Genomic DNA, 22,969 nt, shown 5'->3' on the forward strand with positions numbered 1-22,969 from the left:
GGCACACCCGCGGGTAAGTGGCACAGAAAATGGATGGATGGATGGAAAAACTTGAACAGAGAAGAAGAAGAAGAAGAAGAAAGGAAACTGGTGAAAGTTGCTCTCGATGTCCAGTTGGACGCTAAACTGAAATGTGAAGCGAAAACCAAATGATTTGCTCAATGATTGACAGGCAGTTTCTCCAAAATACAGACAATATTGTCACAAGGCATAAAGAACACAATTGATTGGCGAGTGTGTGAACGTGCACGAAGCGTGTCACGTGATGTCATGTTCAGACATGGCCGCCAGGTGTCGACGTGGCGCCGCGCGGCAGCATTGGGATCGTGTGCGCGCGTGCATGCGTGCGTGTATCGGACTACCCGCTCGTGCGCGTGCGCGCGTTTGGGTGGGTCCGGGCTGTCGCGGGAAGGCCGGCTGGCAGCAGGAGAAGAAGACCGACAAGTTGAAGGAGCAGGAGAAGGCGGTCTGGAAAAGTGGAGGAAAAGTCTTTCCGTGAGGAGCGAAGAAGGAAAGAAATGGAGGCCCCAGAACTCCCGAAGGAATTGTTTGGTAAGAGCAGCTGCATTCTGGGGGCGGGCGGGGGGCTTTTTAAAAATGCCCCAAAATATTGCGGCACACCAAATGAACACAGAAGAGATTGATGGACGGATTGATGAGATGACGGCGTTTGTTTTCATGCCTTGGGGGGCCGGAGCGCAGTCTCAAACAGTTCCTTGAGGCGCTATTATGAAGTCTTCGGCGGTCCTCGACTATTTCCGGCACAGCCGGTCACATGGCGCTGGGGCGCGTCTTGCCGAGAACAAGTAGGATTCTCATGTGTCGACGCCACTCCGAGATCATCAGTACGGCACTAACAGTAGTCGTCGTACGCGCGGCATAAAAAAATATGACCTTCGTGATCGTCTCAGATTAACATCACATCTCGCTCTCTCGCTCTCTCTCTCTATATATATATATATAATATTCAAATGTAATATAAATATCAAAATATTTCTAAATTGTCAAAATAGATATTTGCATCAGATTGCACAGTGGCGTTCTGTCAAGTTGCGCAACAACATGGCGGCCACGCACGCCGCCGTCCACACTTTGCTTGAACACGTCTTTGTGTGTATGTTGCGGTCTTGTTGTGTTCTTGTCATCTTTTTGTTGTGTTGTGTGGTTGTGTTCTTGTTGTCCTGTTCTGCAGAGAGTGTGCAGGAGGCGGTGGGGCGGCGCCTCAAGTTGGCGCTGAGGTGCCAGGTCCAGCTGGAGGTCAAAAGTGCAAAGGTGGACAACAAAGTGCTGGTGAGCGACCTTTGACCTTAACAACCTCACGCGTCTGTCTGAACTTCCTCTGTGAGGCCCGCCGACGTCGAAGTTCATCTGGAACTTTCGATAACGAGAAAAACGGGATTAGGGATGTGCGGGTCGTGTGCAGCGTGAGGATTTGTGCTTCTGATCCCCCCAAAAATCCACCCAACCACAATTCCCGATTACAATCACTTTGTCCTTTCTCGCTCAGAGAGAGCGTTAAGACATGAAATGACAATATTCCAAACAATTGTCCTTGATTGTTGGCAAAGCAGCAAAGCAGCTCAAGCGGCGCATTCGTGCCCCCGGCGGCTTTTGTCGTTGCGCTGCAAGGAAACTCACGTGGCCCGATGGTGGCCGCACGTTGTGAAGTGTGCTGGCGCCATCTAGCCGTGGGGGTCTGAAGCGCACTCGCCGCTTAAATGTTGCTCACGTTTCGGAAAAGACGGAAAATCATATCTGGAAACAACTCGTAAGTCAAGGTGCTCATATGTCAAGTCAATGCCGTTTTTCACAATTGGACCTCGCGTTGAAGGAGTTGACGGCATTTTCAACGATTTTGACGTCAGCCGCTCCGAGCGCGACGGCGCCCCCTGCCTCTCTCTCGCTCTTTTCTCACGTCGAGTCGGACACGCCGGGCGAGGCCGCCTGAGCAAAATATTGGCGGCTCGGGTCGAACGTTCCCAACATTTGAATAAGCGGCTACTTTTGCGTCACGTCCCGACGGGCGGCGTGTCTTGGTGACTGCCTCGTTCCTCGCCGTACGCAAAACGAGGCGAAAACCATTCCGCTCGTGTCGGCGCTTTCTGAGCGGGAATTCAAGTTGGGCTGACTTTGCGTTTGTCAACTGGCTCCTCTCTGTTCGCAGCCCCCTCGTTAGCCGATCGGGGAGAACGCCGACATGACAAACTTGTGAGCTTCGAGCTGCATTTCGCACTTTTCGTCTTCGTCGACATTCCACACGGAGACGATGCACACACGCACGCGGGCTTGCGCAGACATGACACACGCGCACACATACCACGGCGAAGCCCGCACACGCTGACGAGTGCCGAGGCGTGTGCGGGCGTGTCGGCGGTTGAGGTCGACCCCCCGTCCGCCTCCACGCAGTGGGCGTGGCTTCAAAAGATTGTCAATCTTCGGGCAAAAACACGTTACCGCGGAAACACGACTGCTCATCGTATCGAATCATTAACAATTGTACGTTAACTCGTGTGAGCGTGTACTGATGTGTGTGTGTGTGTGTATGTATGTGCTTGTACTGTGTGTGTATATGTGTGTGCATGTACTGTGTGTATATACGTGTGTGTGTATACTTGTGTTCTCATGTACTTGTGTGCGTACTAATGTGCGCGCGCGTGTGTGTAGGCCTTGGCATCAGATCGAGCCTTCTTGTTGTCGGCGCGCATCCCTCCCAAGGTGAGCGGATGTCCGTGTGTGTGTCCTTTTGATAGCTCAATCAATAAATAGCTGCATTGAGATCAAGACGTGTGTGTGTGTGTGTGTGTGCGCGCGCAGGTCGAGCACTCCTTCAGCTACCTGGACATCCAGCGTCTCCACAGCAACAAGCTCACGCAGGTGAAATGTCAGACGCAACAGCAAATAGCTGTTAGCAACATTCCTTTCTTCTTTTTCATCATCATTGAATAATAATAACAACAATAATAATAGTAGGCGGCACGGTGAACGACCGGTTAGAGCGTCGTCCTCACAGTTCTGAGGATCCCCGGCCCCGCCTGTGTGGAGTTGGCATGTCGTCCCCGTGCCCGCGTGGCTTTTCTCCGGGCACTCCGCTTTCCTCCCACATCCCCAAAACATGCATTCATTGGCGACTCGAAATTGCCCGTAGGTGTGAATGTGAGTGCCAATGGTTGTTCGTTCGTGTGTGCCCCGCGATTGGCTGGCGACCGGTTCAGGGCGTACCCCGCCTCCTGCCCGACGATAGCTGGGCTAGGCTCCGGCGCGCCCGCCACCCGCGGGAGGAGAAGCGGCTCAGAAAATGGATGGATGGATAATAATAGTAATCAGAATCAGAATCAGAATCAGATCAGCTCAGAATCATCTTTATTTGCCAAAGAACACACAAGGAATTGGTCTCTAATGATAATGATGCATGACACTTTCGAGTTTCACTATTTATTATACGCTATATTTTCACTATTATTATTCATTCGCTCATCAGTCACACCCGGGTGGTGGTAAGCTACTTGTGTCGCCACAGCTGCCCTGCAGGGGGCAGTCTGACGAAATCTAAAGGTATTTATATAGCACTTTTGATACATGAAAAATGCAGCACAAAGGTGCTATACCGAGATACAAACACAATACGGGAATACGCACATACAAAATGAAGATCTATATCTCACAAATAGAGGTCTCAACAAATAAGAAATCAGTCTTGAGCCTCTGCGGTCCTGAAGCCATCTGGCAGGCTGGTCCAGCGCCGCGCACCTTAACGACTTCTTTCTACGTTTTTCTTTGAACTCGAGGTACAATTCAAAGGCCGGTGCCAGAGGACCTCAGGACCCGCGAGGGTCGATACAGTGAAAAGCATATCAGATAGATATGATGGCCCAAGACCATCCAGGCATTTAACAACTCATAAAAGAACCTTAAGATGGACCCCGTGATTAGGTCAGGTGCGACGTGTTTGTGTTTGTGCGCAGGTGCTGTTGGAGTGCCAGCGTGGGCCATGTACGCTGTGGTTTAGTTCCCAGAAGGACAGCGACCAGGTCATCACCCACGTAGGTTGCCGTCTCAAGCGGATCTGCCCGGACATGTAAGTGGCAACCGCTAGGTCTTTAGGACTGAAAATCTTGGACTTGGTTCCCAGGTTTCAAAGGTGTTTTGTCTCCCCACCAGGAGTCTGCTGAAGAAGTTTCACGTGACGCCCCCCGAGCGATCGGATGCCCTCCGGGCGGTCTGGGAGCAGCAGGGTCCTCTGGACCAGGGGCCTTGCGGTACAGTACTTTCACCACCGGGGGATGGTGGCAAGCGCCTTGATGGGTGTTCTGACTCGCGATTCCTGTTCCAGGAGGATTCTCCGATCAGTACCGGGCCGTCTGCGACAACCTAAACCTGGCCTACAGGGAGGAGGTCCAGTGGGTCAGTTCTTTCCGGCTTTTACTACCTTCTACTTCCTGCTGTTCTTGTGTTCTACTGGATTTTAACCTTCAGGGCAGGTGCATCCCCAGCCCAAACCTTCCTGTGTGGTCCTCGTACTCGCGGACTCTGACTCCCCCCAAAACTTTTCACACTTTTTACTTGAGCGCGTCCCGGAGTGCGGGGTTCCGCCGCCACCTTTCAGGAGGCGCCGAGCATCGGTCGATAGTTTTGCTGCGTTTCCAAATCGGGATTAAACTTGATCGAATTCAGGTCCTGAGGAAGAATCACTTTTTCCTGCGGCGCTTCATCTCGCTAGATGGACTCTCATGCGGTTTGCACAGGCGCTGCGCACAACCAGACCATGCAATAAATGACATTCTGTTCACCCTGGAAGGGAGGACCCTCCATCTGTGGTCCCATCTCAAGGTTTCCCCCCCAAATGGTTTTCTCTGCCCAGTTGGGGGGTTTAGACTCAGGAAGTGTTTCTCGACGCTAGTGCTACGCGGGCTACCTCTCGTGGTGTGCAAAACAAGTTGAATACATTTGCATTGACTCTTTAAGAATCTTTTGAATCTACAAAACATTTTCCTGTTTTTAAGATCAGTGATATTGTTCACAGTGGCTTACATCCATCCATCCATTGGCTGCACCGCTTCTGAAATATATTTTGAAAGAATCAAAACTTGTTTTGGATGATTAGGTCGACTAGGTTATATGCTACCGCATTCGAATGTCGGCCATTACGTATTTTGGCTTTGCGAACCTTTGGACTCGGGGATGTCCATCTTTTCCCAAGTGTGGCGTGCGAAGCCCTTTGAGACTCTTTTGGGATGGAAGGCCAAACAAACTTGATAGAACGGTGTCACGACGTCGCACGTGTAACGGCCAATCAAAAAGGCCATATTGCGTCAAGTGGGCGTTCGCGACAAAAACAAACGTTCGCGGCTACGAAATCCGGCCGGCCGCCGCTATTCCGCGACTGAAAAAGCGAAGCACGAAAATGGACGAGTCCAGTCAATGATCCAAATATCCACTTCCTCCTTCAACGTGTGGACTGTTTGCACAAGAGCCAAAAAGGCCAACATGTGACAGGTGTGTAGTACGAGGCGCACAGCAACGCAGTACTTGTGTTGTTGTTGTTATTGGTCAGGACGTGGACACCATCTACCTGAGTCAGGACACCACAGAACTCAACCTGCAAGACTTCAGTCACCTGGACAGCAGGTGAGTGCGTGTACAAAGAGTGTTGTTTTGTGGGATGGGTTGTGTTGCAATGTTTGACGTTGTGTTGTGTTGTGTTGTGTTGTGCACAGGGATCTTGTGGCCATTGTTGGCACTCTGGAGTACAACAAGTGGTTCACCAAGCTGGTCGCTAGAGACTGCAAACTGGTATGGTTGACGTACGCCAGGGGGAGGCTGTGAGTGAACTTTGACCTCGTTGTACTGTACGCGCGCGCGCGTGTGTGTGTGTGTGTGTGTGTGTGTAGTCTACAGACGTGTGCGAGCAGATTCTGCACGTGATGTCCCGATCCAATTGTTTGGAGGAGCTGGTCCTGGACAAAGCCGGCCTCAGAAGGTCCGAGTGGGCACGACGACGCGTCTTCTTCTTCTTCTTCTTCTTCTTCTTCTGCTTGATCTTTTCTTCTCCTTTTTGTTTCTTTTCTTTAGTGATTTTGCCCACAAACTGTCCTTGGCACTGTGTCATAACCCCGCTTCCACGCTGTGCAGCCTCAACCTGAGCAACAACTCGCTAGACGAAAAAGGTTCAACACACACACGCACGCACGCACGCGCGCACCCACACACTGCTGACGGTGTGTGTGTTGGTGTGTTTCAGGCGTATGCGCTCTGAGCGCTCAGCTGGGCAAACTTGCGAAGGGTCTGAAGCAACTGAACCTCAGCAGGACCTCGCTGTCCCCCAAAGGTGACCGCGTCGGCTCTGCCGGCAGGACGGCGTACTGGACGAGCGGCTCCGCTCACGCGTGTTCGTTTGTGTGCGTCAGGCGCGAACTTCCTGTGTCAGGCGCTGTGCGCGAATCCCGGCACGGCCGCCACCCTCACGCGCCTCCGGTTGTCCGGAAACTCACTCAGAGGAGACGAGCTGCAGGTACCACGTTCGCAACACGTCACGCACGCATTGTGGTCGAACCGAAAAGAAAGTCAGCTGCTTCGCACGCGCGCCCTGCGACATGAAGCTCCCAGCCTTCTTGGCTTTTGAGGAGCCACATACAGTACTGTAGATTTTTCTGTATTCCTTTGATTACACCATCAAAAGATAAATTGACAGCCTCGGGAGAGGTGAGTTGGGAAAATCAAAGCCAGCGTAGGCACAAATTGAGAGGCTCCCGTTCACGTACGGCGCCGCTCGTGCTCATTTGGCTTCGCTATTTATATAGTTAACGTTGGAAAACACAATTTACGGATGCTTTATGTACGGTATTTATATGGCTCGGAGGCGGCCGGCCGGGTCTCGCGAGCTTCAAACTCGGAAATGTATTTTGGGCGCGTGAAAGCCATCGGCCGCATCGCTCGGTGGCATCGGTAACATGTTAGCAACACGTTCACGACATGTTAGCAACATGTTCACGACATGTTAGCAACACGTTCACGACATGTTAGCAACACGTTCACGACATGTTAGCAACATGTTCACGACATGTTAGCAACACGTTCACGACTTGTTAGCGACACGTTCACGACATGTTAGCAACACGTTCACGACTTGTTAGCAACACGTTCAGGACTTGTTAGCAACACGTTCACGACATGTTAGCAACACGTTCACGACTTGTTAGCAACACGTTCACGACATGTTAGCAACACGTTCACGACATGTTAGCAACACGTTCACGACTTGTTAGCAACACGCTCACGACTTGTTAGCAACACGCTCACGACTTGTTAGCAACACGTTCAGGACTTGTTAGCAACACGTTCACGACATGTTAGCAACACGTTCACGACATGTTAGCAACACGTTCACGACTTGCTAGCAACAGATTGTCTTGCTCTTTCCAGAACTTACACAACTTCCTGAGTCAGGACAACTGCTTAGAAGTTCTGGATTTGTCCTGCACTGACTGCTCACTGGAGCAGGTGAACACATACGCACTCGCGCACACACTGTTCCAAAGTCAACAATAAAATGATAGTTGGTGTGTGCGTTCTGGTTTGGGTTTCAGACATCAGCGTCTCTTCTCAAAGGATGTTTAAAGCGTCTCCGTGTCCTGAACATGTCAAAGACGCCCTTTTCGCACAGGTGAAACATGCCGCACACATGAAATTCACATCATTATCCCATGAGTCGCTCAATCACGTGACCATCACGTGCTTGTCACGTGACCGTCACTCCCCACCGAACCCGACGGCAGACGGACGACGTCTGCCGTCACAGAGTTGTTGTTCGTGCGTGTCCTGGCAATCGCGTTGAATCTCGTGTGGTGTGTGTCGCCGTGTCGCCAGGAAGAGCAGGGAGGTTCCTGCGTCCTTCAAGCAGTTCTTCAGCCTGTCCCGGGCTCTGAGCTCCGTCAACGTGTCCGGATGCAGACTTCCCGCCGAGGCCCTCAAGTAAGAGCACGGTCACGCGTGTTCACAGCGAGCTCGCGGTTTCCACACGCGTGTTGAAAGTTTTCATGCGCTTGCTGATGTGATCTCAGGGCGCTGCTGCTGGGACTGGGCTGCAACCCCAATCTGAGCGACGTGTCTCTGGACCTGAGCGGCTGTGAGGTACCGCCACAGGCGCGGCCTTCGTTTGACTTCACCTCCGAGCGGCGCCGCCGTCATGTCACAATTATGCCAACGAGCAAAAGTGTACGAAAAGGCAATAGAACGGCACACGCCGAGCGGTGCCGCGTACGTCATCTGGAGCGCTGCAGCGTTCATATTAGGCTCATCTCAAAAGTCAAAAACCTTGCAGTAAAGTTCCGCTACATCCTGCTCACCAGAGATGCAGATTACGAAATGGACTGATGTGTGCACATTGCGACAGGTTTGTTTTGTAATCAAACTTGGCTTGAACAAGTTTTGCTTGGACTAGCCAATCAGGGAAGAGAAAAGGGCCAACACTGTGGCACTGCGAGGACGAATTTGAAAGCAACACGTTACAGCACGTTGCCTGGGAATACTCTCATTTCGTTCTCGGGGCATTGAATCGATTGCAACTGGACTGTTCCGTCTGTCTTGGAAGACGCTCCGCCTCTCGGCCGAGCAGGCTTCATCGGTTCGTGCGACAAGGCGTATTTAGGATGCGGTGGCCGGTGTTTGTGTGGAAGACTCCACTTCGAGGCATCTTCCTTTTGGGGCCGTTAAGCCGCCTGGCCGAGATCCCGTTGTCAGTCCGCCAGAGACTCCCTCATTGATATTCCGTTCAGTTGTAAAGTTACGACCCATTCGCAACATGTTCATAACATGTCAGCAACACCTTAGCAACATTTTAGAAACACGTTAACAGACATCATCGACGGCCCGTGGACCGGCCCCGTGAGGACGGATTTTAAATGGGACTTGTTAGGGAAAAAGCCCCCTTGCTGGTAGCGATAAAGTTTCATGTGTCAGTACCAGTGATTGTGATGGCCATGCGGAGATTAGATTGGTATGGCAACACATAGACGCTGAAATCCGATTGGACAGAAAATCTATTGACTTGGCAACATATAGACGCTGAAATCCGATTGGACAGAAAAATCTAACAGGCCCACCAACTGTGAGAGCAGAGCAGTCAAGTGAAACCCGTTGACTGTCGGGAATAAATGAACGCAATTTCATGGGAAAAAAATCATACAATTTTGCTTGTGGACGTAGCCGAGTGCTTGTGTTAGTGTTCTGCGTCCAGCAGACGACGCAACGCTGGCTATGACCACTCGCCACCAGGTACTAGCGGACTGGTCACGTGACCCACTCTCTCTCCTTTCAGCTGCGCTCGGCGGGCTCTCAGATCCTGGAGGGCTGCATCGCAGAGATCCCCAACATCTCCAGTCTGGACATCTCCGACAACGGTGCCGACATATCTCATCCCCGGACAGTCATTGTTGCCAGGCAACCGGTGCTTCCCCGAGCGACAACCCCAATTCCAATGAAGTTGGGACATTGTGTTAAACATAAAGAAAACAGAAGACAATGATTTGCAAATTGTGTTCAACCTATATTGAATTGAATACAGTACAAAGACAAGATATTTCATGTTCAAACTGATCAACCGTATTGATTTTAGCAAATAATCATGAACTTGGAATTTGATGGCTGCAACACGTTCCCAAAAAGCTGGGACGGACGGGGTCATGCTTACCACTGTGTTACATCACCTTTTCTTTGAACAACACTCAATAAACGTTTGGGAACTGAGGACGCTCATTGTTGAAGCTTTGTAGGTGGAATTCTTTCCCATTCTTGCTTGACTGTTCAACAGTCCGGGGTCTCCGTTGTCGTATTTTACGCTTCATAATGCCCCACACATTTTCAATGGGAGACAGGTCTGGGCTGCAGGCAGGCCAGTCTAGTCCCCGCACTCTTCTACTACGAAGCCACGCTGTTGTAACACATGCAGAATGTCGTTTGGCGTTGACTTGCTGGGTTTAGGGTTGGATGGCAGCATATGTTTCTCCAAAACCTGTACGTACCTTTCAGCATCAATGGTACCTTCACAGACGTGTAAGTTACTTATGCCATTGGCACTAACACGGCCCCATACCATCACAGATGCTGGCTTTTGAACTTTGCGTCCATAACAGTCCGGATGGTTCTTTTCCTTTTTGGCCCGGAGGACACGACGTCCACAATTTCCAAAAACAATTTGAAATGCGGACTCGTCGGACCACAGAAGACTTTTCCACTTTGCGTCAGTCCATCTTAGATGAGCTCGGGCCCAGAGAAGCCGGCGGCGTTTCTGGGTGTTGTTGATAAATGGCTTTTGCTTTGCATAGTAGAGTTTCAAGTTGCACTTACGGATGTAGCGCCGAACTGCATTTACTGACATTGGTTTTCTGAAGTGTTCCTGAGCCCATGCGGCGATATCCTTGACACATCGATGTCGGTTTTGTATGCAGTGCCGCCTGAGGGATCGAAGGTCACGGGCATTCAATGTTGGTTTCCGGCCTTGCCGCTTCCATGCAGTGATTTCTCCAGATTCTCTGAACCTTTTGATGATATTGTGGACCGCAGATGATTTCATCCCTAAATTCCTTGCAATTGTACGTTGAGGAACATTGTCCTTAAACTGTTGGGACTATTTTCTCACGCACTTGTTGACAAAGAGGCGAACCTCGTCCCATCTTCTTTGCTTGTGAATGAGTGAGCAATTGAGGGAAGCTCCTTTTCTAGCCAATCATGGCGCCCACCTGTTCACCTGCGGGATGTTCCAAACCAAAAGGTGTTTGATGAGCATTCCTCAACTTTCTCACTCTTTTTTGCCACCTGGCGCAGCTTTTTGGGAACGTGTTGCAGCCATCAAATTCTAAGTGAATGATGATTTGCTAAAAACACCCAAGTTGATCAGTTTGAACATGAAATATCTTGTCTTTGTAGTGCATTCAATTAAATATAGGTCGAACATGATTTGGAAATCATTGTATTCTGTTTTTATTTATGTTTAACACAACGTCCCAACTTCATTGGAATTGGGGTTGTACATTTTTTTTATCCCATTCATGAATTAATCCAAAAAAGAATCAACAGATTAACCCATCCATCCCTTCTCTGAAGCGCTAATCCGCACAAGGGTCACAGGTAGGGCTGTCACGATTCGAATTACGAGACAAATTCCTTGTGCGTTTGTCTGATTCTGATTCATAGTTGCTGATTCGATTCAAGGACGGTATTGGTGCATTGCGAACTATCCATCCATCCAACCATTTTCCGTACCGACTTCATTGGAATTGGGGTTGTATTTTGCTAAACTCGATGAACATGGGCAGCACCGGAACTGAGTGGTTAGCGCATTTACCTCACACTTCAAATTGAGGCTCCAGCCTTCCTGTGTGGTGTTTGCCGCAGCACCTGGAGTAAAGCCTCACCATACAAGCACAGACTTTTTTTGCAGGTCCTCTGGCAAACTCTTATGTTAGCTTCATAAAGGTTCCAGTTCACTCGAACGAGGACGAGCCGTAAATACTTCAATATGGCCCAGTCTTGAAATCAAATGTGGCGATTAAGCCGAGCGAGTCCGGCTGAGCTCGTCGTAAGGTCTTCACGGCTATGTGTGCTTGTCTCTTGTCAGGTCTGGACGGGGACCTGAGCACCCTGCTGGTATGGCTGGCCAAGAACCGCTCGTTTCGCCACCTTTCGTTGGGCAGAAACTTCCAGAATATCAAGTCCAAGTGAGTCAACCGCAGCGTGTCAGCGTATCGGCTTGTCTCTTTTCCACTCATTCTTCCTTGTTCCCGTAAGGAACGTGGCTCCGGTCCTGGACGACCTGGTCCGTATGATTCAAGAGGAGGAGTCAGTGAGTGAAACGAGACCGACATTTTTACATTTCTTGTGTTCAGACAAATGTGGGGCTTTTTTGGGTCAAGAGAAGTTCTCTTACCTGACTAACAGTTTCGGACGACACCCTCGTCAGAGACGTGACGAACGCTACAGATCTAACTAGACCTGCTCGTTGTTGGCTTGCGCCACCTAGCCGCTGACCTCGCTGTCGCTGGCTGACTCCAAGCTGAAGGGTGACCTGGCCATCGTCCTCAACGCCCTGGGAAGCAATACCTCGCTCACAAAGCTGGACATCAGAGGGAACGCCATGGGCGACATGGGCGCCAAAATGCTGGCCAAGGCCCTGCAGATCAACACCAAGCTCAGGTGAGCCTCGCACTCTTCTACCCGTCTTCACATTTTGCCATTCACGTGTTTATTGTCGCCTTTTGCAGGACGCTTTTCTGGGACAGGAACAATGTCAGCCCCCAGGGTCTAGAGGAAGTGGCGTCCGCGTTGGAGAAGTGAGTATCTCCAACGTTAAAGGATGTGATGTTAAAGGAGGACCCTGCTGATAAAAGCCAGAACTTCAGATGAAGCTCTGCAGTGCTTGTGAGATGTCCAGTCACAAGGTCGCTCTGCTTTTGTCCCTGTCAGATCAGCTTATTTGAGCCACTTCCTATCCCGAATTTGGTCCTAACTGCTTCTATGTAAAGGGTTAATGTCTCAACATAAAGTACCAAGCCGACAGTCGGTCAATGTTTGGCCGACGTTCGGCTGACGCAGCGTCGGGCCGGTAAAAGTGACGGCGGACACGCCGCAGCAGCTTGACCTCGACGTCAACTACTATGTACCTTCCACACGTGAGAGACGTAATACCCCTCCATACTATCGGAGGCGGTGGTCACCGTTCCTCACTCCAAAAAAAAAGGCAACCGGAACGTCCGCTCTACAAAACACCGGATATCCTAACCCGAAACAAAGCACGTCGGCATCATTTTCACTCCCGCTACCACAGACGCAGACGCAGACGCAGGACGTCTGCTAAGAAGTCGCATATACGTTAAGGAACGAATGAGCAAATCCTGTGCACGCCTTCTTTGGATGCCTTCTTCTTCTTCACACTTTCTTTGCTTTTGTCACGTCGGTTTCTTGTCTCTCGCACTGATTGGCTAGCTCAGTGATTCACAACCAGTGTACTGTTACTTTAGAAAATGACTCAAGTAAAAGTAAACTCATCCAAATATGTACTATTATGATACGACTAATATATTTAGAGTAAGTGTGCGGGGGTCCACTGCACTTGTGTAGCCACATTTTGCAAAATGTTTGTTTTGTGGTGTGCCGTGAAATATTTCAAAAGGTCAAATAGACATGTGCCTTGGCTCAATGGAGGTTGGAAAACACTGCACGAGCTAACAGCCAATCAGAGTGAGCAACTGCCACCGACGGTCAGTATGTTGAATTGGGCGAAAACTGCCCGCCGACGGCCAACGGATTGCTCATTCGTGCGCCGCACAACCGACTGCTGACGTCAGCTTGGTACGTTGAGACCTTGACGGTTCTTTCCCCTTGAAAGCAGTCAACATATTTGGTTTTCTACTTGCGCCAGACAGCAGCACCATCCAGTTGGCTTGAAAGATAGGGAGTAGTTTTGCGTCCAGCGGAGGGAGCCCCCCAGAAGTGCCTCGAGAATGCAACACCCCTAACTCAAATTTCCTGCGCTTCACAAACCTTGAAGTGTTCACACGTGTGTGCCAGGTGTAATGGCCCTTGTTTTTGGTCATCAGCTACACGTGTCAGCAGCCTGGACCTTGGCAAAGGCAGAGCTGGAATCACAGTCAACAGAAAACACTTTTGTTGTGTGTGAGCGGCATCATTTGATCGGATGACAACGCTCAAGTGCGATTTCTTCTCATCAGGAATTTCACCATGCGCTTCATGCCAGTTCCCATCATGGACGCCGCCCAGGCACTCAAGACCAACTCGGAAAAGACAGAAGACGCGCTCCTGAAGGTCAGTTCCTAACTGGTTCTCAAACCTTTTGCTTCCTTCATTTGTGTGGTGCCTTTGCATGCAGATGGAGCACTTCCTGCTGAGGAACCACGAGACTCGGAAGTACCTCCAGGAGCAGGCGTACCGGCTGCAGCAGGGCATCGTCACCAGCACCACGCAGCAGGCAGGCGGGCGCTTCCGCAACTGGCCTGACTCGGACTGGATTCTCCCTGACTCTCTGCTCCTTTGTGCAGCTGATGGACACCATGTGTGTGAAGGTTCAGGATCACCTGAACTCGCTCATGTTCTCCCAGAACTACACAGTCCAGGAGGATATGAAGATGGCAGAAAACCTGATGACAGACGCGAGGAACTCCAAGACTGTAAGTGAACTTGAGCTATGACATCGCACTGGTTCTGAATGGACCTTTTAAACTTGCTCCTTCCCTCTCCGGGCCTTCCAGCTGCTCCCCAACCTCTACCACCTGGGGGGCGACGGTCTACGTGGGGCCATTCAGGACAAACTGGAGTCCGTGGCGGGGGAGGTCGCGGCCGTGATGGATGAGCAGCTGGAGGTACTAACATATTGAAAGTTTATCTCCACACACACAACTTTGTGTCAGAGGTGATTCAAATAGGACTGAGTTGCGTAATGTGTATGCAAGACAAAAGTAAGTCCAAAGACTTAAAGCTTTTCACGTTGCACTGAGCAGAGCGCAGGACGCCGTCGACACAGTCAGGAGTACTTTTACTTCCCCCCCCCCCCCCACTTTTCATAGTTAGAAGTGAAAGATCACATAATCTTCAATTTTCAAGAAAGTCCCAAGTTACAGCGGCAAAACTAAAGCAAGTCGAGTCAAATCATGACTTGAGTCAAGTCGTACGTTCTCGCTCGGTCGCACATTAATGAGCCACTTTGCGCTCGTGTGCTCGCCACATTGCATTAGTTGGTGACACCTGTTCTCGTCCCCGCAGACAATGCTCGCGTCCATGTTGGAAGCGGCCTCTGGTTTATGTCCTCATGTGATGAAGATGAGCGGCCTTGTGCCAGATCTGCTGCGGGCGGGCGCGGTGAAGATGAGCGTCCCTCGCAGTTTCATCACCAAGACGCTCCTGGAGCAGACGGGCGTGGACATCCTCAACAAGATCAGGTCACGATGGACACATCCACCGCTCATTGGTGTCCCCACTTCCCAATTGACTCGAATTGCCACGCGAGTCTCGTCCCCCTAATCAGCTTCTTAGTTTTGGTCTTTCTCCGCAGTGAGCTGAAACTCAGCGTGGCGTCCTTGATCTCCGATCGTATCGTGGACCAGATCCTGGACTCTTTGTCCACGTGGCGCCACACGCTGGTCAGTAGGTATTTTTTTCTCTTTGCCCGTCCCCTGCCATCCTCCATCTGTCCTGTTCTCGATCCGTTCCGTCCTCCCTCGCTCTCATTTTCCATCTATCCTGGCCTTCATCTGTTCTGTCCTCCCTCGCTTCCAACCTCCATCTGTGCTTTCCGTCCCGTCCTGCTTCCATCTGCAGGCCGACCACGTGACCGGGCAGGGCCAACCCGCGCTACGTCTGGAATCTCAGACGGAAACGGAAGTTCTGGACGAGACGGTCCTTCATCCGGGGGATCGTGATGGGGAAAGCCGAGTGGATGCTTCTGTGGTAGGAATTCCTCCTCCTCCTTGTGAGTCAGTTCACTAAGTTGTAAATGTCCTTCGTGAAGCGCTTTTACTTACAGATGACGGCCAAGTCCAAGCGGAAGAGCATTCTGGTGCGGATGCTGCGACCAGTCTCGGTGGCTTTTGGTAAGTCGTGGTGGTGTGGCACCGTGTTCTTCGTGTCTCAAGGGAAAACTTCTGATGTTTGTCTCAGAGATGGAGTTTGACCTGGACAAGGCTCTTCAGGAGGTGCCAGTCCATGAGGTGGTCCCGCCGCCCTCATGCCCGCCAGACCTTGTGCAGGCCAGCTTTCCCGCCTCTGGGGTCACCGCCTCCCCTGCAGCATCACACTAAAGTGCGGCCCAAAGCCAGGAGACGGAACAAACCCAGCAGAGTCACAGTAGGTTGCTGGGAACACAAAATGTAGACTTGCCTCCACTTTTACACCTTCTACTAGTGCAGCGTCTGCAGTGATGCAGACTTTGTATCGGTCTCTCGTGATAAAGAAGGAGCTGAGCCGAAAGGTGAAGCTCTCGATTTACCGGTTGATCTGCGTTCCTACCCGCACCTATGGTCACGAGCTGTGGTTCGTGACCGAAAGAACAAGATGGCGGACATAAGAAGCCGAAAATAGTTTCCACCGCAGGGTGTCTGGGCTCTCCCTTAGAGATAGGGTGAGAAGGGAGGGGCTCAGAGTCGAGCGGCTGACCCCTCATCGAGAAGAGCCAGATGGGGTGACTTGGATATCTATTTAGGATGCCTCCCTGGTGAGGTGTTCCAGGCACGCCCTACCGGGAGGAGGCCTCAGGGACGACCCAGGACATGCTGGAGAGACTATGTCTCCTGGCTGGCCTGGGAATGCCTCGGGATGTCCTCGGAAGAGCTGGCTGAAGTGGCTTGGGTGAGGGAAGTCTGGGCTTCCCTGCTTAAAAGCTGCTGCCCCCACAACCCAAACCCAGATAAGTTACTTTTTCCTACTCTCTTCCAGCGTGAGGCACCGGTGGGCTTGGAGCATCAGGCCATGATAGGAAAGGTGGACGAGGGCATGGATGAGTTCTTCTCCAAGAAAGTCCTGAAAGTCAGCTTGAAGTGAGGGCCTCGCCCAGCCTGTTCCTTTGAGTTAAAGAGATGTGAGCTCATCACATGCCTTCTTGTCCACGCAGACGCCCCGCCGCACAAGCAACGCCGTCAAACACGCACGAGTTGGCCGACAAGAAGCGGGACTCCAGGAGGAGCGGCTTCTTCAACCTTATCAAAGTTCGGACATCCCGCTCGGAGAAGAGCCAGGGGGGAACCCAAGAGTCCGCAACTGTCGGGCCACCCAGGCCCGCGTTCCCCGACCTCACGCAGTCGCCCATATCCCCTGCCCTTGCGCCGCCTACACCCTCTGTCGGCAAGGAGTCCCCGCCCGCATCCCCGTCTTCGACACCCCAGCAGTCCCTGAGGTTGCCGCCCCAGAACGACGACGGTTCTGTCACGAACCTGTCGGGGCCTTCTGCCGGAGCGGCCCAGGAGAAGGACAGTCCCGTGGTTCCGAGGCATGTGGGCATTCCCGTCATGGGCGCCGACCTTCTGGCGGAGATGAAGGCACGGCAGGAGAAAATGGCCGCTCAAAAGGTGAGAAGAAAACAAGGAAAGCAACAATTGTAGGAAGGTAAGTAAGTACGTAAGTACTGTAAGTCAGTAAGAACTGGAAGTAGACAAGTACTTGAAGTAAGTAGTTAGGCAAGTGTTATTTCTCTACTCCTAAAACAGTCAACTCAACCTGCTTCACATGATTAAGACGCAGAATGACTAACTTTTCAAAAAACCAAAACAAATAAACAATCAAGTCTCCCTGGTCGGCACGGCGGGCGACCGGTTAGAGCGTCTGCCTCACAGTTCTGAGGACCGGGGTTCAATCCCCGGCCCCACCCGTGTGGACTTTGCATGTTCTCCCCGTGCCTGCGTGGCTGTTCCCCGGGCACTCCGCTTTCCTCCCACATCCCAAAACCATGCCTGGAAGGTTGATTGAAGACTCTAAATCGCCTGTAGGTGTGAATGTGAGTGCCAATGGTTGTTTGTTTGTATGTGCCCTGCGATTGGCTGGCAACCGGTTCAGGGTGTGCCCCGCCTCCTGCCCGATGACAGCTGGGATAGGCTCCGGCACGCCCGCGACCCTAGTGAGGAGAAGCGGCTCAGAAAATGGATGGATGGATGGATTCTCTCTTTCATGTTGGCGCCACATTAATTGGAGACTCTAAATTGCCCGTAGGCATGACTGTGAGTGCGAGTGGTTGTTTGTTTCTCTGTGCCCTGCGATTGGCTGGCAACCGGTTCAGGGTGTACCCCGCCTCCTGCCCGATGACAGCTGGGATAGGCTCCGGCACGCCCGCGACCCGCGTGAGGAGAAGCGGCTCAGAAAATGGATGGATAGATGGATGTTGGCGCCATGATTCATGTCAATCCACTTGGTGCAACAGCTCTCCGAGGTGTGTGAGCGCTCCCATTTAACTGCTGACTAATTAGCAGATTCAATCTGAAAATTCCAAGCTGATTCCATGCTTTTTGCCTCAGAATTGAGCAATTCTTTTTTTCCAAACCAACTTTTTTCTAGTATTTGGGATGTAATATTGGCTCTATGGTACCTCAGTAAACGTGTGCAATATGATTTAAAATCGTCCACGCATTCCTGAGTTCCAGACAGTTTTCTGCAGGGAGGCCTGAAATCAGGTCATTCGAATTTCTCAAACGTATCTATTTCACTAGCGAAGATCTCCTCCTTCCCTTCCAGCTCCCGAGCCAGCGTGCTCCCGCAAGTGGGTCTTCTACACGGAGGCAACCGATCACAGGAAAGGGGGCAGTCTTAGCCAAATATGTACAAAGCAAACACAAAACTGGGTCAAACAGAAGTAACTGTCTGTGTGGCCTTTTCTGGACACTCGTATGACAAAACCAAGGTGTTGTTTTAAATCAAATTGACACTTTCAGACAAAGTCCAGGTTAGGTATTTCACAGAAAATATAAATTAAGCAGATATACACTGCAACAAGAAAATATTTTGAAAAAAGACAACATTGAAACTATTTTTCTTCTCTCATCTAGTCGGAGTCTTTGAAGGAAGATGACCACATGGGTAAGTCCGTGCTAATGCTCACCAGGTCAAAACTGCCATTTTAGGAATTTTTTTTTTAACGCCATCAGACATAAATACTGACTGATAACTAACGTCATCGCCACTAAATTCACTAAAAATACGTCTGTCGTGATTCGGGAGAAAGGAATGAGTGAATGATTCTGAATGCATTTACTAATTCCCAAATGACTATTTAGGGATTTTTATACGGTGGACTGTATAGTTGGGAATGTACAGTACGTCATCTCCTTACAGCCAATCAAACGGTCCCTCCCAATGCAGACACAGACCAGCCCAGACCAGAGGCCACCCCGAGGTCCAAAGCCTCCGCCGTCACCCCGAAGTCACCGCACCCTCCTCAAGTCCCCGAATCCCCGCACAACTCCGGCACCCCCGGTCCGCCCGGTCCCTTGGGCCCCAGCACCACCGTTGTGCTGTGTAAGCGGAGGCAAAAAGATGTTGTGTATGTTACGATGTAATCATAACACGCACCGATGCTAACTCGTAGCGTTTTCTGTCAGGCAATTCGACGACGGGGGCCGTCAAAGCTCGCCCGAGGAGGTCGCCGTCCGAACACGAGCCGAAGCAAAGTCAGGAACGCAGAGTGATCAACGCCAATGGTCAGTCACAATGAACAACAGACTAATACATACATACATACAAACTACGAGTACCAGTACTGCTACAGTAATACTATGAACAATTTTACTACTATAACTACTGGTACAGTACTACTATGAATACTGCGACTATTGTGACACTTCTACTACTACTAAAGTTATACTACAAACACCGCTACTACTACAGCAGTAATATTCTGGCCCCTAACACTACTAATATACAAGTACCACATGAGTGACAGTAGGCGCAGTGTTGTACTACTTGGTGTATCTGTTGTACTGAGGTACACTGTCGGTTCCCATCAGCATGCGTCTCTTGCGGTGTTCCGGCGGCGTCGCCACGGAGACGCTGGTCCTCCCTCAAGACGTCGCCGTCACGCCGCAGTCCGGATGGGCGCCAGCGAGCCAAGTCCCTGCCCGCCTGCGGCCCGACGCCGCCCGCTCCGTAACGGCGCGGAGGAGTTGTTATAGACACCTGACTCAGTGTACAGTTCACCGACAACTTGCATACAGATACAAATAAATCCATTTCCCAGGTTAGTTCAATTGTTCTGCGACAGAAGTAGAGGACACATTTGATCTCTTTACAAGATCATTTCAAAAGCAATAAAACAATTAGAACAATAAAGAAGACAAAACTGTAAAAACAAAACAAAAATAGAAAAGAAGGCAACGTGCGTTTCCTGGAGTGACAAAATCACTTTGTGTCATCCGCAAGACAAATGTATGAATCTTAAGAGTTTGAGTCACCTTTCAAAAGGTGATTGCTTTTTTTTCATTTTATTTTTTTAATAGCTAAAAAAAAAGTTGCTAGGCTAGTATGAAAGTCGCTAAATGTAGCGCCATAGATATAAACAATTCCACCAGCTAACCGACGTGGCGGGGAAGTCGACGTTCCCATCAAACGCGAAGCATTGATGTTGAAATTAAGTCGCAACTTGCTCATTTCTCAAACAATTTTCATGAGGTTTACCATTTTGCGTGTGCTATGAACACATACTACTATTAAATACCTGCGAAAAGTTACTTCCGGTTCCCATGTCGTAATTGTGCACACCGACGATTTGGACCGTCGCCATGGGCACGCAGTCCAAAAGTGGCGAGGCGTGGCGTGGCGTGGCGTGGCGAGGCGAGGCGAGGCGAGGCGAGGCGAGGCGAGGCGAGGCGTGGCGAGGCGAGGCGAGGCGAGGCGTGGCGACCCATCCCCGTCTACGGTAGCGACAGGACTTTTCCCGTCCGTTGCTCTCGACGGCGCCTCTTTATTGGCTACCGGAAGTAGGGTTTCGTTGACGCGGAAGTGTCCGGAACCTCAGCCATAGCTTGCGGGCACGCATGCGCGTCTTGGGTGTTGGACGCTCCGGACCGAAGCCTCGTTTTCCTCCGCCATGTGCGCCGCGTTGCAGCTGCTGCGCGCGTCTATTCGCGAGCGGATGAGCGCCGCGGTGGAAGATTTCCTGCTGCGGGTGCAACGCCAACAAGAGCAAAAAGAGGAAGCGGCCTCGGCGGCCCGACTTGCGTTGCTGAGAGCTCTGCTCAGCGAGCGTCTGGCGGCGGCCGCGGACGAGATCGCGCTGCTGGTGGAGGGCGTCGTGGGCGACCCCTTGGCCAGGATGCGCCACCGGAAGCCCCAACAACAACAACAACAACAACAAGGAGAAGCAGCAGAAGACGACGACGACGACGAGGCGGAGGCAGGCAGGTTTTGCCCCTTCCGCTCGTCACACACACGCACACACGCACGCGCTGAAGGAAATCACAGATTTAGAACGGGGGATTCGCAATCGGTGACAAATAGACAAACAATGAACTGATCGCCTCAAACGAGTTCCGTTTGCAAAATGTCTCCCAAATTGGAGACTTTTCTGAGGAATTTTGGCAGTGTGGCAATTGTTGGAATGGGGGAAAATTGTTCCCTGAATGAGAAAATATGGGAAAATAACGGGAACGGGTTTTTCCCTTGAATGTCTCATTCGTGTAAACAATTTTTTTTAGGATTACCGAAAGAAGGTACCAAAGGATTTTGTCCTCGTAATGCGTTCGCAAGAATTCCCCAACCACTACAAAGGGGTTTTCTGTAGTGGACTATATAGTTGACTCTCGGGGGACAAACAGGCCCAGCCTCCCCAGAGACCTGCATCGCAGAACCAGAAGGATCGGGGTTCAAGTACATCCGAGTGACACTATGGCCTGCGCAGGGGTCTAAAATGAGAAGACATTACTTCTTACTTCACACACACTGCACATTTTTATGACTCACACTGTACATACTTGGCATATTGGCCACACTGTATGGAAAGTTCTTTTTAATCCGATTCACTGATTAATCGGGGGAAAAAATCAACAGATTAAGCGATTATCCTCCATCGGTCGTGGCCCTAATGACATAATGGTAATGTCTATATTGTAATAATAATGTCAATTTGTACTTGCTGTCTTTCAGGAGACGTCAAGCAGGTGGCGCTGGCTCAAGAAGAGCACGATGAGCCTGCACACATCAAAGAGGAGGAAGCGGAGAAACAAGACCCCACCGCTTTTTCCGTCAACGGAGAAGCCGACCATGACGAGGACGACACGGAAAAAGAAGAGCAAGCGGAGTCTCCGCCGCGTCTCCGGGAAAGGTCGCGGGCGGCGGCCGGCGATCGATCGGCCTGCTCCGAGTGCGGCAAAATCTTCCTGAACGCCTTCCGTCTGAAGCGGCACCAGAAGACGCACTCTGCGGAGAAACCCTACGTGTGCTCCGTGTGCGGCAAGCGCTCGCGGCAGAAGGGCGACCTCGTCAAGCACATGCGCACGCACACGGGCGAGAAACCGTTCGTGTGCACGGTGTGTGGCAGCGGCTTCATCCACAGCCAAGCCCTGGCGCAGCACGCCCGCACGCACACGCACGAGCGACCCTTCGCCTGCTCCGTGTGCGGCGAGACCTTCGCCCGCAGCGACTACCTAAAGACGCACATGCGGCGGCACACGGGCGAGAAGCCCTTCGCCTGCGCCTTCTGCGGCCGCCGCTTCCGCCAGCGCGTCAACATGACGTCGCACATGCGCGTGCACACGGGACTCAAGCCCTACTCGTGCTCCGTGTGCGACAAAACCTTCTCGGTCAAGGGCAACGTGCGCATACACATGCGCACGCACACCGGAGAGAAACCTTTCAACTGCGCCGTTTGTCGCAAGGGCTTCACGCAGAAGGTCAATCTGCTGAGCCACAAGTGCGGCGGCGGGGGGGCGGCGTTGCCGGCAGTGGCGTCTCCATAGCATTGAGCTGCATGAATAAATGCATCTTGAGGAACAACGTGCAAAATGATGGTACCAAACGCTATAAGGACTCTCAACAATGTGAATGCTCGGTTAGGGTCGGATTAAAGAACACAGCAGGGCCCCCCTACGCGGCCTCCAGACAGGCCGTACTTTTGCCACCCCTACCTTTCGTCTTCTTCAAGTGAATGTACGTGACGCGTCTTATTCTTCTTAGTCGTTGGCAGCCAACAAGCTGCTAGAAGCTTCTTCTGTAATAGGTGCCATTTTTTTTCTTCTGCTGTGAAATCTCCCCCCCCCCCCTTTCTTGTTCTTGTGTCTGTCAAAGATGAATAAAAGCTTTAAATGTAAAAATGATCCTACTTACTGGCAGAGAATTTGATGGGTGAAGACTGCCTTGTCAGGAGGTCACAAGTTGGATTGTGACGTTCCCCAAGGCTCAATTTTAGGTCCAATACTTTTACACTTGTACATGCTGCAGGACACAGGGATTCAGTTTTCACAGTTATGCTGACGATACTCCACTCAACATT

At 51.2% G+C, this 22,969-nt stretch overlaps 1 protein-coding gene across 1 annotated transcript; it reads left to right on the forward strand.

The window, feature by feature from the left end:
* The first annotated feature begins 356 nt into the window (after positions 1 to 356).
* Positions 357 to 22,793, forward strand: LOC133471071 (F-actin-uncapping protein LRRC16A-like). The gene is given in 38 exon segments (XM_061760249.1): positions 357 to 552; positions 1,193 to 1,290; positions 2,665 to 2,715; positions 2,815 to 2,874; positions 3,963 to 4,075; positions 4,159 to 4,256; positions 4,331 to 4,401; positions 5,552 to 5,625; positions 5,715 to 5,790; positions 5,889 to 5,977; positions 6,070 to 6,164; positions 6,239 to 6,325; positions 6,405 to 6,508; positions 7,420 to 7,497; positions 7,584 to 7,660; positions 7,864 to 7,968; positions 8,058 to 8,127; positions 9,314 to 9,395; positions 11,612 to 11,711; positions 11,782 to 11,836; positions 12,014 to 12,186; positions 12,255 to 12,323; positions 13,722 to 13,815; positions 13,880 to 13,978; positions 14,049 to 14,177; positions 14,259 to 14,369; positions 14,770 to 14,945; positions 15,059 to 15,146; positions 15,325 to 15,453; positions 15,530 to 15,596; positions 15,664 to 15,763; positions 15,765 to 15,849; positions 16,438 to 16,538; positions 16,613 to 17,066; positions 18,534 to 18,564; positions 18,820 to 19,002; positions 19,086 to 19,184; positions 21,625 to 22,793. Coding segments are annotated over 38 exon segments (4,617 nt in total). The 5' UTR covers positions 357 to 518; the 3' UTR covers positions 22,437 to 22,793.
* Positions 22,794 to 22,969: the final 176 nt, after the last annotated feature.

Source organism: Phyllopteryx taeniolatus, chromosome 21 (genome assembly GCF_024500385.1).
Source record: "Phyllopteryx taeniolatus isolate TA_2022b chromosome 21, UOR_Ptae_1.2, whole genome shotgun sequence".
In the NCBI taxonomy this organism is placed as follows: domain Eukaryota; kingdom Metazoa; phylum Chordata; class Actinopteri; order Syngnathiformes; family Syngnathidae; genus Phyllopteryx; species Phyllopteryx taeniolatus.